The 12,154-nt window shown below is 42.0% G+C and overlaps 1 protein-coding gene and 1 long non-coding RNA gene across 2 annotated transcripts; one reads left to right on the top strand and one right to left on the bottom strand.

Moving 5' to 3' along the window:
• Positions 1-5,106: 5,106 nt before the first annotated feature.
• LOC127781143 (uncharacterized) lies at positions 5,107-5,373 on the bottom strand. The gene is made up of 2 exons (XR_008018927.1): positions 5,225-5,373; positions 5,107-5,166 (listed from the first exon to the last, which is right to left on the bottom strand). It is a non-coding gene; the product is annotated as an uncharacterized LOC127781143 (long non-coding RNA).
• LOC127781142 (FCS-Like Zinc finger 6-like) lies at positions 5,160-6,362 on the top strand. The gene is made up of 2 exons (XM_052308053.1): positions 5,160-5,750; positions 5,840-6,362. The coding sequence occupies exons 1-2, from the start codon at positions 5,338-5,340 to the stop codon at positions 6,024-6,026; spliced, it is 600 nt and encodes a 199-aa protein (XP_052164013.1). The 5' UTR covers positions 5,160-5,337; the 3' UTR covers positions 6,027-6,362.
• The last annotated feature ends 5,792 nt before the right edge of the window (positions 6,363-12,154 follow it).

The following is a 12,154-nucleotide window of genomic DNA, read 5'->3' as shown; positions in this document are numbered from 1 at the left end:
TCTTCTCTACCAATCATATTTATTCTTCATCTATCATGAAGACACTATTATCTCCTAATGCAAAACTTGATAGTGTCTAATGCATAGGTTCTCATGTTGAAGCTGTGTCTTGCACTCTCTTTCTTAATTAATATAGTGCCACATAAGTTAAAAGTCCTACATGTCAATGTAGTTAATGCCATAGACACCATCTTAAATGGAGGGTTGGGAGTGCCCTTAGCACTTAATTTAAGCCTCGTATCTGTCCGAGAACCAGATTTTTGTTGACACGTAGGATGATTGGACGATCGTATTACTGCTGATTGGTTGTGCCTGTGCGTGTCCACGGGAGGTTGGTTGTATTACGGTCTTCATAGCAATAACTGATCTTACAGAATCTCCAACATCTTGTCTAAATCGGATTTTCCAAACACGTATATAGCCAACTCTCTATCTAATTTAGCTAGTTAAATTAGATGCTTGCTCTAATAGACTCTCTATTAATCCTTTCCAAAATAAAATCGGAACCACATGTCAGCCTCTCTCCCCTCTTCTTCCTCTTTCTCCCCTTCTTCTTTTTCTTTCCTTCCTTTTCCATTTCCTTCCTACCCGTTGACCACGCTGTTGCCAACGGCGGCCGACGCATGGCGCGCAGTGGTGCAGCGACTCGGGCTGCTGGCGACGAGGCGACGACGGCGGACGAGGTGAGATGCAGCAAGCAACGGCGACAACGGTTTGGGGGGGGGGGGCGGCGGAGCTCGGGGCGGGAAAGGCGATGGCGGCGGCGGCACGCGATGACGACGGCAACCCCCGCGACCTCGTGAGGAGTACACCAGCTACCGCACCGACCGGTCATTGCTACGAGCCACCATTTGGCGAGGCGTTTTGGCTGGCCAAATCTCGCCAGCTAGCGAGCGAGTTTGGCTAGCCGTATGGCTTGGCCATCCGGTTGGCCTCTGTTGGATCTCCTTTTTGTGATTGAATGGCCAAAATTTGGCTTGAAGAGACTGATAGGGAGGCTGTTTGAGATGCTATTAGTAGCTGAGTTAGAAATAATTTAAGCTTAGAATTAAAGTAGAGCTTTTTTTTTGGAGAAATTGATAATATTGTTTAACTAATACTCCCTCTAGTTTCATAATTATTGACGTTTTGGACAAGGGTGAGGTCAAACTTTTATAACTTTGATCATCGATAACTTAAAAAATATTTAGTTTAAAGTAACTAGAATAACATATATAGATTTGTCTGTCAAAGCACCATAATAAACAAGTAAACATACATTTATTTATTATATATATTATAATAGAAAAATAAGGTTAAAGATATATTTTGTAGACCGTGTCATTGTCTAAAACGTCAATTAAAATAAAGCCGGAGGGAGTAGAGCTTAATTAACTAATACTCTCTCTGTCTCTAAATATTTGATGCCATTGATTTTTTTAAACATATCTAACCGTTCATCTTATTCAAAAAAAATTAAGTAATTATTAATTCTTTTCCTATCATCTGATTTATTGTTAAATATACTTTTATGCATATATATATATATATAGTTTTACATATTTCATAAAAGTTTTTAAATAAGACGAATAGTCAAACATATTTAAAAAAGACAATGGCGTCAAATATTTAGGAACTGAGGGAGTAGGAAATTGATTTTTCAAAATATATTCCATGACAGTTTACAAGGATTTAGGCGTGATTATGGAGATAAGCCTAAGCTACCTTAGAGTTGCCTTCGCCATCAATCGCGTATCTAGATGCATTGTTCTAATAGTCATGTGTAATGGATTGATGCTCTAATTCGTTATATATTTTTGCTGCAAGCTTATGTTACTTATAATAAATGTTGGTTGCCTTTTCACGGGGGCTTTCATTATATTGTGGATCTAGTCAACTGCACCTTCTATCTTTAGCCAATGTATGAGTATCATAAAGGTCGTTATTTATAGTGTCTCAATTGGCATGATAAAACTGAGGAGGAAGAAAAAGAAGAAAAAAAAAAAAGGTTGTTCGCTTCCGTTGGCAGCCGCAGTGACTGCGGCTGTGGACATTGAAAATGGTTGCCAAAAACTTTGAGCTGCCATAGCCACAGCGAACACTACCGATCAACGTCCTTAAATTGAGATGTACTCCCTCAGTCCCATAAAAAACCAACCTAATACTGGATGTGAGACATTCTAGTACTATGAATATATATATATATATATATATGTGTATATATATACACATGTGTATATATATATATATGTGTATATATACATGTGTATATATGTATATATGTATATGTATATATATGTGTATGTCCAGATTTATATTATTAGAATATGAGATTCGTTTTTTATGGGACGGAGGGATTACTCAAGTAGAGGCTGATATAAGAGGGAGGTTAAGCTTAAGTTTGTTTTTATTACTTCTTGCTGTCAGTGCTAGGAGTTAGTGAATATTGACAAACCGATGCTTGCGTGTAAATGTTTAGTTTATGGGCAATTTCCGTTTCTTGTTTCTAGCTTCTTGATTATAATATTTTTGTAATGACAAGAGAATTTTTGTGTGCAAACTAGTTTGTAGATTATTTCATAGAGATCGGTGATGAATGGAAAATGTTATAACACCCTTGTTAAAGAGGAGTTAGAGAGGGGTAAGGTTAAGTGAAAATTAAACGAGTGGTGGTAAGGTGGCAGAAGTAGTAAAATACAAAACTTGAACCTTCAAAACCATTATATTTATGGAAGGATTAACCCGGTGCGTTACTAATGTTTATACACCTCAGTTCAAACATATAGAGCGTATTATAGTATTTCAGTAGGACATAAGTTTGACCAACAATTAATAATGTACGCATTTTTTCCTTCATGTATTAGATTAAATTTCAGAACAACTTATGTTTTCCTATTATATAGATAATATATTAGTAAAATAATTATTAGTTAAAGCCTTATCTTAATGAAACCAAATACATGTTCAAACCATCCTTTACGGCCATACATGTTATTTACTCCTTTTATCCTAAAATATATTTCGTAATAACCTAGGATTAAATGTGACACATCACAGTAAGATGTATTTTATCCGATCATAAATTGTTATATTTTGAAATGGTGAATATTTCTCCCAGGAGTTTAGGTTCCTGCCGAACGTCCTTTCGCAAAAACACTACTACAACTCAATAAACCCCACGTGTTGCCTTTAGCTATTTGAGCCCCGCATTGGGCGACTTGGGTGGTAGAAACCCTAGCTGCCGCCGCCACCCTTCTCCACCACTTCCCTCTACCTCACCTCCACTTGAGCGAGTGGCCAGCAAAACCGGCGGCTTGCGAGGACGGTGGCGGCAGCCACCCTAGATCCGGTGTGGGCAGACCCAAAGGTGGAGGCCGGCCGGAGCAACGCCGATGTGGAGGCTGACGTATGGGAGGAAGTGGTGTGGACGGCGGGCGCACGGGAGGAGGTGGTGTATGCAGGCCAGTGCACAGACAACGGCGGCAGCCAGAGGTGGAGGCGGGGAAGGAGGAGACTGGCGACGGGGGGCGGGCCGCGTGTGCGGAGGCGGCGACGGTGAGCCACGACCGCGTCACTTCACCGGATCTACGAACATCGCCAGATCTTGAGCCAGGCACCGAAGTTGGAGGCAAGAGATGAGGGGCGGCAGGCGTCGGGTTTGCAATGGCGGCAGCAATGGCGGCCGCCATATCTAGAGCCCCTTGGCTTGATCTGGCAGTAGTAGGAGCAGGATGGGCGTGGGGTGGCACGGAGATCAATGCAGCACGTGGAGGTGCGGTCGGTGAAGGCAGGAGGCTATCACGGTGCGTGGATGTGAGCCTGGTGTGGAGGCGCGCCCGGTGACGGCGGGAAACCGTTGTGGCGCGTGAAGGCGTGGTCGACAGCAGCGAAAGGTCGTCGTGGCACATGAAGCCATGGCCGGCATGGACGTGAAGGTGTAGCCGGTGACTGTGGGAGACTAGCTAGCAGGGGTGTCGGCGCAATGGTGTCCACGCGTCGGCAGAAGTTGGCAGGTGGTGGAGCATCAGGAAGTTAGCTGTGGATCAGTAGGGGGTAGACGGCGGGTGAAAACCTAGCTTGGGCTTGGCCGGTTACGACAACGCTTCAGGCATCGTCTTCCTTCCTGGGGGCGCTGTCGAGTCGTCCCCTTCCTCTGGTGGGGCTGCCGGGTGAAAACCCTGTCTTAGTTTTCCCTGAGACCTCGACGGATGGCGGTAGCAGTGTCATCGTTGCTCTTCTACCTGGAGACGTCGTCAAGGAAGTCCCCTCGCCAAATCTTCTCTCAAACAGTTGGTGCAGGCTCACTCTAGATTCATCCTCTTGTGACAGTGCTCTAGCTTTTGTAAGTCGGCCATATTGGCGGGCTTTATATGGGAGAGTGGTTCCATCTTCTCTTTCACCCTTTCCTCCTCAATCATAAAATCGTAGACAGAGTTGAATTCGATGACCGTCTGTTGGGGCTTGGGCTTGGGCGATCTCGGCTATAGCTTCCTTGTTGGTCTAGCGGTAACCGATCCGGTGCTAGCTTTCTCCTTGCTGTGTGTAGGTGCTGTCGGTGTGTTGTAGTGGTGGTGGAATATTTTCTTTCCTGGCTACTACCTTCTAGGCAATAGTCTTATAAATTTATTCTACTCTATTCAATGAATCATCACACTCTCTTGGAGAACAAAGCTAGTTTGATTGTTTCATTTTCCGCGCGAACGCTTCCCAAACTACTAAACGGTGTGTGTTTTGCAAAAAAAAAATTATATATGAATGTTGCTTTAAAAATCATATTAATCTATTTTTTAAGTTTAAAATAGTTAATACTCAATTAATTATGCGCTAATGGCTCATCTCGTTTTGTGTATCTTCTTAATCCCCTCTCCCTTGAAAACAGCCTTAGTTGATTGTCTTTTTTAAAAAAAAAAACAGTGACGGACACTGTTTTTTTTTTCCCACGGAAAACCAAAACATTTTGGCGTCAACTAAAAAACAAAAAACCGCGGCCCGCGGCGGCCCAGGGAATAATAAACACGGAGTTGGTGGGTGACGTGGATCCGATGGATTCGGAGATTCCTTTCAACGGCCCCGATTCCCCCCTCCCCCTTCTTTTATCTCCCTCCACTCCTCCCCCCCTCCCCCCTCTTCCTCTCCCCACCCAGATCCTCCTCCTCCTCTTCCTCCTCCCGCCATGGCCACCTCGACCTCCTCCTCCTCCTCCTCCCCTCCCCCACCTCTCCCCGAATCCTCCACCCCCATACACCTCCTCCTCCTCCTCCTCTAGCGCTCGTGCTCTCCTCTCGATCGCCATAGCTGGTTTCGTGCCAGTAGCTTAGTACATAGCCGTACATAGTGTGTGTATAGATCTAGAGGGAGATGATGATGATGGGGAAGAGGGGTGGGAGGAAGAACCCGATGAGGCGGACGACGAGCATGACGGAGTTCGCGCCGCCGGTGGACGTGCTGGTGGGGGGGCGCGTGGCGGATGAGGCGGAGGCGGAGGCGGAGGCCGACGAGGCGACGGAGCTGGAGGTGAGCGGCGGGGGGGAAGTGGAGGAGGAGGACGCCGCGGTGGAGGAGGCGTCGTACGGGTGGTTCGGCGCCGGCGCGGATGGCGCCGGGGTGAGGGCGGACTGGCTCGCCGCGTACCGGGCGCGCGCCGCGCCGGCGCTCGCCGGGCTCCGCCGCAACTCCGCCGACTTCTCCGCCGTCGAGACCGCGGCCTTCCTCCGCGCCTGTGGCCTCTGCAACCGCCGCCTCGGCCCCGGCCGCGACACCTTCATGTACAAGTACGTCGAAATCAAAAATCGAAAATCTCTCTCGCCTGATCAAAGATCCATGGCTGATTCGATCGATTTGTTTGTGTTCGTCTCTGCAGGGGCGACACGGCGTTCTGCAGCCTGGAGTGCAGGCAACAGCACATCACGCACGAGGAGTGGAAGGAGAAGCGCGCCCTCGCCATCGCCACGGCGGCGGCGGCGGCGCCGCAACCGCCGCCGTCCATGCCGGACCCGACGGCCGCCGGCTCCGACAACCCCGCCGGAGGCACGCTCGCCGCGGCCTGACGAGGCCGCCCACATCGACATAGCTGCTGCTGCTGCTATAAAATTGCTACTCGCACCAACACAACGATGACGACGACGAACAAACTGTGCAGCTGCTGTATTTACGTCTCCGTAATATCGATGGCGGATGATCGCCTCATGCTTATATTACGCCTTCTTCCAATCTTTCACTCGCATGCTAGCTTCCTCCATGGATTTTGATCATCTCGGCCTTCCATTTCGTCTTCCTCTTTTTTTTTTTTCGATAATGGAATTTAATCCTTCATCTATGAACTGAGCCATCCTTTAGAAATTTTTGTCAGCCATTTAATTATTATTACTCGCTTCCTTCAATAATCGTCCATTTCTTCTTGCCAAGATGCAGTATAGGATTCTCTCGCCTTTACACACTGTCTTAGACAAATTTCAAATCATATAAAATTATTTCGACGATGTGGTTTGATTGTTATGTCATCATGCATGCTACTGGAAGCGTCTAACATAAATAGATGAATTTAAATGAGTGAAGGTTTTAATACTTTTTATTTGATTTTTTTGGACAGAAAAGATCAACGGAATGAAATTAGCACAATTTCTACAAGTCCAAAACCACTTATTTTTTGTAATATCATGGTATATTAATTAGAAACAAAATTTTAATACAAGCTGGGGAAAAAAATCATACGTTAATCATTTATACTAAGATCGATCGGATGGTTGAAGCCGATGGACGGCGTCCTAAAGTTAGAATAAGCAGTTAGTTAATTATACAGGCCAGAGCGCTAATTAATCAAGTTAATTATAGCTTCATAATTGTGTATTACTCTAATTCTTCTAGGTCTACATCAGCGATCTCTCGTGCGTACAAGAATTAATCATGCATTATGTCAGCAACTCAGAACCAACCGGGGGAATAATCATTTTGTGGCCAGAACGGCAAACTTAATTAGAACTCAAGCCAGGATTTTTTATATACACATGGACATATATTGTTATGCATGTCAAATTGCCAATCATCGCATGGCATGAGAGATTAATTTGAGAGGTTTTGCCCACATGGGGGGCACCGTTGTCACGCGCGGCAACTTGGTATAGCCACCACGCCAACCGTGGCGCCATTACACTTACACACCAAATGCAAGAGAAATCAAATGGCCATGCACCACTGCATCAGAGAGCAGCTACTCGGCCGGAAAGTTCAGGAGCCAAACATGTCTACTCTGTTTTGGAACAAGGCAACGACGGTGGTGGTGACACTAAAAATCTACCACCCCCACCACTTAAAAAAAAACAAGAAAAACTTAGTTATGAAATAATATATTAAATTGTGAGCGTGGGTAGATCCAGAACAAGATTTAACGGGGGACTCATCTCCTTCTTCCTAAAATGATTTGCTATTACATGAAAAATCCCTAAAATGATTCGATTCAAATGAAAAAAGTATTATTTTATTTTTAAACCATTTCTATTATATTTTGAAAATAAACCCTCCAATAATTTACTTTCGAATTAAAACCTTTTATGCTATCACCTGATATGGTGTGTTGCCATGCCATGATCATTGGTGCGGTAAGGTGTCCGGGAGTGTAGTTGCCACACTAATGAAGGTTGCACCTTAATATACTGTGAGCATTGGAGTGTCTTCAATTTTCTTCATAACAAATTTAATTACTCAAATTTAATTATAACATGTCCATAAATTAAGAGTGTATACAAAAATTAATTATTGTAGACATCATACTAGTTATAACATGCATTAAAAGTAGGCCTACCATTAGATAAATAGTGATAAAAAATGTCAGTCAATATATCTCTTGCACGCATAACTAGGTAGAAAAGTGGTGAAGGTCCATAACAGAGTTGAAATATGTCAAGGTCGGGGAAAATGTCCAATATTTACAGAAGAAACCTTTGATCAATATCACAAGTAAGGCCGTACATATTTATGCCACCATGTTTTTCTTTAAAGTAAGAAACTGTCCAATATAGAAGTGGGACTAGAAATTTTATTCCTTAATTAAAAAGAAAACAGTGCACTTTCACCGGTAAAAAGGACAATGAAAACAAAACAAAATAACGGCCAAGAGTGGTACAATTAGTTGTACATCCTTAATAAGAGAGAGTTGGCCATTCAATGGTTAAAAATATGACTGAAATCAGGCTAAAAATATTGATACTCCTTTTTTTTTAGCAAAAACGAAAATGTAACAAGTTACCGGCGTGTATCTATTTTTTAAGTGCCGAAATCGGTGTCTGTGTACTTTAGTTGTCTTAAATTTTTGGAGATATACATATTTTGAGAAATATTTTGGTTACTTATTATTATCTTCCATTAATTCCTAAACGTCAATAAATTCAAATATAAATCTTAAACCTGTCAATACTTAAGATAATGATTCAGCCTCTTCACCAGTAGAAAAATACACATAACCAAGGATTTGATTCCTAATGAACAAAGTCATACACACTCAGGACTCCACTTCGTCAATACTGTCAGGACATTTCCAGGGGTGTCGATCAACTCCAACAACTCTGGATTCTAGTCTACTGTTAGGAGACAAACCATCCACTCAGGGGCACACCTCAAAATTACTGTGCAAATACGGCACCCAGGAGAGAAATGTCGACACAATGTCGACACTAGCGCAAATTATTGCCATTCCATGAATTTTCCTTTTTATTTCTTTTTCTCTCCGGGCATTGGCCACAGGGCACCTCTCGTGGACCAGCCTGTGTCTCCTCCAACAACAACGCGCCAAGCTGAGTCCACGTCAGCAGCAGTTGCCGACATCGTGGACCGGTGGGGCCCACGTGTCACCGGGAGTGACGTGGAGCGTAGAAACCGCCACCGGCTTACGTGGCGTGACCCCCCGCTGAGTGTCTCGGGTCGTCGCGATGCCGACGTGGCAACTCCTCTTCCTTCGTCCTGCCCTTTTTGGCAAACAGGAGAGCCCCTTCTTTGATGATTGATTAGTAAGGCTAACCATCCTCTGTGACCGATGCTGATTTCGTAGCTGCTCTGTTGACGCTGAAAAATACTGTTGATGTTATTCAATAGAGATATAGCCTGATGCTAGAGATATATGAAGGATAATATCAGCTTAGTCAGCAAATATAATGAGGCTTAATCCCAAAAATATATGTTTGATCCATGCTCACAAAACATAGTACCCTTCCCCCAGATAAATTTGATATATATTATGGATTACTCTCTCCAGTAATTTCTATTGAGTAATATTAAGATGCGCTCCATATATAGAGATTGGGGCGGAGCTAGAGCGAAATAGAGGGTAGTGCCACTTACTTAATTTACTCTACTTTAGATCGAGTTTAAGCTGATGCGGGTGTCTAAGTTTGTATTGAGGGGTGCATACATGGTGAAAATAGATGAAGTATAGCTAAAAAATTTTCTTGACCGGGTTCTTAGGCACCCCCCCTAACATATACTAGCTCCGCCCCTGTATAGAGATTTACTTGTTCATATTGAGTTAACCAGGCTTTACTCAAAATTGAATAGTTATTGTGAAGTGATACTTTTACAAGGACATGTACAATAGGTTTTGTTTCTAGGTATAGACCTATATATGCCATATGAAAAGTCTAGGGGGGTATTCAGATTCAGGGGTGTAATGTTTTGGCGTGTCACATCGGATATACGGACACACATTTAAAGTATTAAACATAGACTAATAACAAAACAAATTAGATTCCACATGTAAACTGTGAGACGAATTTATTAAGCCTAATTAATCTGTCATTAGCAAATGTTTACTGTAGCATCATATTTTTAAATCTTGGACTAATTAGGCTTAAAAATTTGTTTTGTAATTTACATGCAAACTGTGTAATTAGTTTTTTTTTGTCTATGTTTAATACTCCATACATGTTTCAAAACATTTGATGTGACAGGGTGTAAGATTTTTGCCTGGGAACTAAACATGGCCTAACTCATTTTTCCCCATAAGGCCCTACCCTCGGACTTATGGAGCACCATATTTTCTCTCATCATGGATGAGAGCAGGGGTGAGCAGAAAAAGACCGAACTAAAAAGACCGAGACCGGGAAATTCGATCCTAGGCAGTGAAAAACCAAATTTTGTTCGGTCAATTCGGTTAGTTTTCTTGATTAATCGAATAGAACAAAAAGACCAAATTAACAAAATAGTCTAAATGCAACCTACAATCCACTAAATTCAATAGGATTAAAATCTAATTTTCATATCCCTACTTCTTCTAGGAATGCAACCTAATAAGAGTCTTTACTCATACGTGTTTACGAATTCTTTTTGTGATTATTGCGTTGAAAATTTCCATTATTTTCTTTGCATATAAGAAAATGTTTTTGAATTTTGGTTAGGACCGAGACTGAGACCGAATTTGTCGGTCCTGATATTTTTGCATTAAAATTCGGTGAACACTTTTTAAAGACCAAATACCGAGAGCGAAATTTTTGGTCACACGGAATGCCCACCCCGAGATGAGAGCTTGGAGGGTGTTGAAGCTCGTTCAAGTATGTTTAACCCTCCTAATTTTTGAATCTTGGATCTGCCATTGTGTACAACTCTCCCACTTATTTCTCAGTATGTACTTTGATTTGCATAATGTTCAAAGATCAGATTATTTCTATAAAACAGAGAGTACACATGATGCAATTATAAGGCCATGTAAATTAATGATTAACTTGTGTCTCGAAACTGAAGGCCATGGCTCAAGTCACACAAGGTAACATGTTATGTGTGGTTGTTTTCATCCATTGATTTTTCATAATCTCTGGCCCAATGGCTAATGAGGGAAACGCTAGGACCACCACCACGATAACCAACCAGCTTCTTCGCGTACTCTATGCCAGGCACCCACAGAAACACATGATGATATGTTGAGATCTGCGAGGTCCTTTTCGGCCTCAACATCTTGACAGCCATGCCAGCAGCAACATCCGCAATGAATTGCAACAAAAGAAATTAAGGGCATAACTGCACATACCTTTCAATGGACTATCAAACGATTCCTTTTCTAGGTTGTGCGCGGTCCATTGCAGCACAGTTAACACCACAAGCATGAAAATAAAAGGGTAAATAGTTAAAGGCATGCCATCTTATTTCTATCATGCAAAATAAATAGTCAAGAATATATACGTCTGCTGGCACCTCCGTGTCCATAAAATAAGCACGATATACAACATCAGTATCTCTGCTACTAATTTAATAATTTTCTAAAAAAAATCATAATTATGAATATTGAAATTATTCTCCCTCTAAGTTAATAATACTTGTCGTTTTGGACAAATCCATCATCAAACCTTAAAAAATTTGACTATAAATAACATTTACAATATTCATTGTAGAAATATGGAAACCACATATATATAGATTAGCATTTCAATAAAGTCATATATTTATTGATATTTCTATATATATTATAATAAAAAACAGTAGTTAAAATTGTTTTTTAAAACCATGTTCTTATCAAAACGGTAAGTATTGTTAACCCGAAGAGAGCTAGTAGCACTTCTCTCACACCCAATTCTGAATCTTGCATTGTCACCGGTGGTCCTCCCCATGGAATGGCTCCACACTAACGTCCAACCGCCGCTACTGCTCTCCTCTCTCTTGCACCGTCCACTTGTCCACCACGTACACAACACTTCCAACCCCTCCTATTCATCGCTCTCAACATTTGTACGTAGTATGCAGTGTACTACTCCATCCGTTTTAAAATATAAATATTTTTAGAATAATACCAAGTCAAACATTTTTAACTTTGACTATTAATAAAAAAAAAGATCAATCATGTAAAAATTGATGTTACTAGATTTACAAACTATCGCAATATGCAACTCTTCTTATTTAAAACATCTTACTTTTATAGATATTGATGATTAAATTAGCAAGTCGAAGTCCGTGTTGAAGTTAAAAATATATATATATTTTTGGAGTACTATAAAAGAGAGATGAAACTGTTGTTGTATTCTTTTTTTTTTTTGAAATTACTGTTCTTGTATTCTTATTCTGTGGCACAGTGTCAGGCAGTCGATTTCGCGAGTGAAATGGATAACTTTTTCCCCGGCGTTTGCAACTTGTTGCAAAGATGCTTGCGAAGATGTGTTCGAGGTTGCTTGTTGTGACGCGCAAGCTGGGGCTGTCTAGCTCG

Source organism: Oryza glaberrima, chromosome 8 (assembly GCF_000147395.1).
Source record: "Oryza glaberrima chromosome 8, OglaRS2, whole genome shotgun sequence".
NCBI classification, from domain to species: Eukaryota; Viridiplantae; Streptophyta; class Magnoliopsida; order Poales; family Poaceae; genus Oryza; species Oryza glaberrima.
Note: the sequence above shows the minus strand (reverse complement) of the source record. Positions and strands in the feature narration are given on the sequence as shown.

Bases quoted from the DNA above. Each gene is read 5' to 3' on its own strand.
- LOC127781142 (XM_052308053.1), top strand. From the start codon at position 5,338: ATGATGATGATGGGGAAGAGGGGTGGGAGGAAGAACCCGATGAGGCGG. The intron at 5,751-5,839 runs GTACGTCGAAAT...TCGTCTCTGCAG, and splicing joins CGCGACACCTTCATGTACAA to GGGCGACACGGCGTTCTGCA.